This window comes from Phaeoacremonium minimum (assembly GCF_000392275.1).
Source record: "Phaeoacremonium minimum UCRPA7 unplaced genomic scaffold PA7_03_scaffold_299, whole genome shotgun sequence".
Lineage (NCBI taxonomy): Eukaryota > Fungi > Ascomycota > Sordariomycetes > Togniniales > Togniniaceae > Phaeoacremonium > Phaeoacremonium minimum.
This window is the reverse complement of record NW_006921204.1, coordinates 16,403-21,206: the sequence shown is the minus strand read 5'-3', so window position 1 is coordinate 21,206 and position 4,804 is coordinate 16,403. Positions and strand designations below refer to the sequence as shown.

The following is a 4,804-nucleotide window of genomic DNA, read 5'->3' as shown; positions in this document are numbered from 1 at the left end:
GCTCCCGCTGAGCCCCTTCCGCGTTATGAGCGGTGATGTACGAGGAGATGACATGGGGAGACATGGATGTGTATATTTTTATATATAGTATATGACCGCTAAGTACGAAATGATATGCATGATTGAAAGGTTTCAATAATTCTCGGTTTTCCCATGCATTCTGGACCTTGAGTGAGCAGAGTCCTGAGCAGGCTGGCATGATGCACAACTCCTATTTGGTGATTATGATGATATAGCAATAGCTAAGCGATGGTCCTAGATCATACCATGTAATCTTCCAATCCCACAAGAATACGACGCCGTCGAGGTCTCCCTTTTCCAAACTCCGTCAGCCGTTGAACCCCTGGTTCCATCACCAGCCCGACCGAACTCCCCTTCCAAAGAAAGTTTACATAGAAAATCTAAAAATTGATGGCAAAATAACCCCCATCACTCCTCCTGTTCCTCCTTCCAGTGTCATCCGACCCCGTCCGACGATGCGCCTCCCCCCAGCTCCCACCACCGTTCCCTGCGCCCTGACTGCCAACGGAAGGACTGCTCCCCTCGACTTCGTACCTCGGCGGCACATCCAGCCCAGCCACCTCAGCCGGCGGCGACGGCGACAGCGCCGGCTGAACGCTGCTCGCCCGCAGGCTCTTGGCTCGCGGGACGGGACTCCCCGCGCTGCCCACGAGCGTCGTCGCCGCCGTGTGCGAGCTGACGGCGCGCTCGTGCTGGCCTGCCGCCGGCACCACCGCACCGGCCGCGGGCTGGAAGTGGAACGCGGCGCCGTGGTGCTGCGGGCTCGTCGGCGCGAAGATGTCGGCGGGCGGCATCTTGGGCTCGCGGCGCAGCGTGCGGGCGGAGGCGAAGGCGACCGGCGGGATGATGCCGTAGTAGGCGTTGAGGTCGTCCTCGACGCGGGCGGCGGCGGCGGCTTGGCGGCGCCGCCGCCGCTTGAGGCAGATGAGAAGTGCGATGCCGAGGACGACGAGGAGCGCGACGAAGCCCCCTGCGGCGATGCCGGCTATGGCGGGCGTGGAGAGCACGGTCGAGTCGTCGCTGCTGGACTTGCCGGTTGGGATGGCGAGGCCGGGCGTGCGTGTTGATGAGGTGGAGGATGGGGCTGATTCAGCTGGGAGCGAGGCGAATTCTGTCTTTGTGATGGTCGTTGGCTTTGGCGGGTGGACGGTTAGGGTGCTTGTGACAGAGACAGTGGTCTGAGCATCGAGAACTCGCGTTGCTGTTTGATAGAGAATCGTGAGAACGGTCGAGGTTGCAGAGCGGGTTGTGGTAGAAGACAGAATACTAGTCCTGTCGACTGTCTGAGTTATACGGCTGATAATCGTGGTAGTGGATGCCGATGCAGATAGGGCCGGCTGTGTCTCCTGTCGTGGACGCACCCTGCTATCCTCGACATCTCGTCGACAATCATCTACGCAGTTTGAACGGCGATGGGCGACCTCAACAAGGCGACGAAACACGTTCGCGATATCAAAGCCTCCCAAAGCTTTTCGTCCCAAGACCGACTCGTCCCGCAGAGCGGCAGCCCCTTGCGTCGGCGCTGCCCGTTTTGCATCTGCAAGTGTTGTAGTCACCCACTGGACATTAGTCTGCGTGGCTAGGCTGGAGACCGTGATCTGGATGATTGAGTTGACAGTAGAGGTCTGAACAACGTCCTCGAAGACGGTTACAATCTGTGTCAGTTCGTGTGACGCCGTGACAAGCAGGGTGCTAGTCTTTGTTACCGATACCCTACACGATCATCAGTCTCCGAGTAGCAGTCTCCGATCTATTCTTTCTTACACAGGTAGATAACATCGCCCATTTGAACACGACTGGCCCTTGGTGCAGCATTGGCTACCGCAGCATATGCTATCTAAGCTGCAACACCATTTCGTGTCGATCGAGTCTTGACAGCAGACACCGCAGCCCAGGCAATAGTTCACCCTGTCTCCAAAGCAGTAGTTTGTTCCGTTCGAGAGGCAGTCCCTTGCTCGAAGATCCCGTGGTGGAATCTGAAGCCCAGTCAGGGGGCTTGTTCCGGGGATTAGTGTTTGTGCTGCCCACGAGTCGTCGATCAGGTTTTTCATTGTATTGTCGTGAAGAGTTCTTGTTCCGAGAGCGAGAACTTCAAAGCCAGAACTACTTAGGTCACATAGCACCAAACGCCGCACTAGAACAAGCATCTTGATGATTGTTACATAGTTCAATTCTGTTCATGAGAGAGGAGGCTCATCGCCAGGCAGGACAAAGCACTGGGCTCTGAGAAAATCAGCCTTTTCGGTCAGGCTCTGCTTGCCTGTCCTTAAAACAGGACTGATGACGAATTGTCAGAGACAGCCCGTGGCGTCTGCAAGAAGGGCCGCGGACCATCTGGCGATGAGCTGTTAGAGGATGGTAAGAGAGCCACTCAGCATGAGGCCGAAGAAAAGACAATGAAAGACAAACACAGAGTGAGAAGAGAGAGCCAGAGGGGAAACTCGACCTTTCAACCTCAAGATCTCGCAAACTCGAGCACCGCACCACATACTCGGGTCTACTGGCTAGCGATGCTTTTCTTTTCTTTGCAAGGTCTCACCTATCCGAGTCCTGCACTTTTGACACCCGCGATAGAGAAGCTGGCTCCGCCGTGTGCGATTTGCTTGGTGCCCACCCGCCTGCTGACACTTGCTGCAGGCTTCGGCATATTCCTCGATGCTGCTCACAGGAGCCTACGCAGGTCGTTCATCGATGGTGTGTGGTCATGTAGGTCGTCGGTCGCAAGATGGGGTCTGCAGCAGTAGGCTCCAGCAGGACCGATCGTGATTTGGCGGAGCGGCTCCGGCTGTGGAAGCTGTGCAGCAGCTGAAGAGGCCAAGCACTGCCGTGAACGACCCTCCATTTTGCACCAATGGCTTCGATAGGCTTGTTTGCTATCGATGGCGGTGGCCCAGCCGCTGGTCAAGTTTGAAAGTCTTAGTTTCCTGTCCCGAAATAGTTGCTGGCTACTAACATGTGAGACCAATAACGAAGAAATACACACTGTCCACTTATACCAATGGACACTCGCCAATGAACGTATGCAAATCCCACCGGTGGTGCTTTATAGCCCAATCTAAAGTGAATTTTGTAGATAGCTAACAGTCAACGTGTGAAAATCTATCAATGCAGCAGTATCTATGACCGAACCATAAATGGAATACCTTGTCGATACCTGTGCATATGTGTCTAAAAGTTATCTCCAGGCTGAGGTTAACAACAAGAAAGCCTTTTCACAAAACTTGTTCGGATCATTAAACGATAAAATCTATCTATTCTACTCGATCGAGTTGTCTTGTCCAACACATATTTTCTAACACGTGCATATAGCTACGTCTAAAGAAATGAAGTGTACCGACAACTCATACCTCCAAGCGCAAGCGATACTTGCTCAAACCGCGACTCTACATGCATATGTAAGATAGTTGATTTGATTTTCTTTAGCGGCGACGAGGCACGCATGGACTGAGCCCATTCGATGGCAGCTTGAAGACGGTCAAGACAGCTGCGTGATCAGACGTCCAATCGTTGTCTTGGTGGTTGGGCTCTGGCGCCGGGTTCCCTTCTACGAGAATATCCGAAGATTCCACTGTCAGATTTCCCTGGTAATAGATGAAATCGATTCGATCCAGAGGCTCAGGACGACCGTTGTTGGTAAGGAAGATTGGCGACCAAGTGATGCCTGGCACCTCGACTGGATCTGGCTGCGCAACGCGGAAAGAGTCAATCATACCGGCCTCTGTGGGTTGAATTGAGGTTGGCCATGGTACGTCAAATCTTCCGCAATGAAGGTCCTTGGCAGCTTCTGTCCAATCCAAATGTGAAGGTGCATTAAAGTCGCCCAGTAGAAGTACAGGTACCTTGTCGGCATTCGCCAATTGATCTTTCATGGCTGCCATGATACCAGTGATCTGTGGTGTGCGATTTGAGATAGCCTCTCGTGCCAGGACCTGCTCCAAAGTCATGTTATCAAAGCAGAAATCGTATGGGCCATAAGGATCATAGCCTAGATGGGCGTCCCAAACGATCAGCTCGCTCTTTTCGCCATCCAAGGATATCTTGACTGCTCCAGCGCCTGACACCTCCGAGAACACTTCAGTAATCGGATAACGGCTGATGACACCCACATCACTGCTCTGCCAGACATACCAGCCCAAAGCTTGAGCCAAGCGTGTAGCATGGCCACCAGTGCTTTCTTGCAATCCAGCTATGTCGACATTGTGCTCAACGAGAAAGCGCACCTGCTTCTTGTGGTAGTCATTGACCTGGGTACCACCGTGCCAAAGGTTGAAAGTCAACACATTGAGGTCGCTTACGAGCTGTACACCAGCACGTCGTACGGGAATAGTGACATTGATACGGGCAGATGAGCCATCGGATGCCGTTGCTTCAATTTCCACATATGTGCGGCGGCTTGATGGCTCGGGGATCCCAGAGATCGTGCCGTTGGCAGAGATTTCAATCCAGTCTTCTGAAGAGTTCACCTCTGTGAACTCGATCGTGGAGCCGCCGCCGCCACTTATCAGACCGCCAATCCCGGCGTGGAAGAAGTCGCCACGACGTGCATTCTGCAGAGTGATCTCGTCGACAATGAATGAGATTAGGCTGGAGTCTTGAGGTAGCGTGACGATGATCGTTTTAGCTACCCATTTATAGCCGTCCTTGGCCAGGAAAAAAGCTTTATAATCACCAGGCTCAAGCGTCGAGACAGAAATATGAACGGTTCCCTCTGCTGCTGGAGTGTACTGCCACACCAGAGAAGGTTGAACGTAGACCTCATTGTCGGGTCCACCCCCGGATGCAT

The 4,804-nt window shown here is 53.6% G+C and overlaps 1 protein-coding gene across 1 annotated transcript; it reads right to left on the bottom strand.

The window, feature by feature from the left end:
* Positions 1–242: 242 nt before the first annotated feature.
* UCRPA7_3935 (hypothetical protein) lies at positions 243–1,399 on the bottom strand (the record flags this gene model as incomplete). The annotated part of the gene is made up of 3 exons (XM_007916506.1): positions 243–255; positions 556–1,293; positions 1,383–1,399. 3 exons carry the CDS (start codon positions 1,397–1,399, stop codon positions 243–245), a joined length of 768 nt encoding a protein of 255 aa, XP_007914697.1.
* Between the last annotated feature and the right edge of the window lie 3,405 nt (positions 1,400–4,804).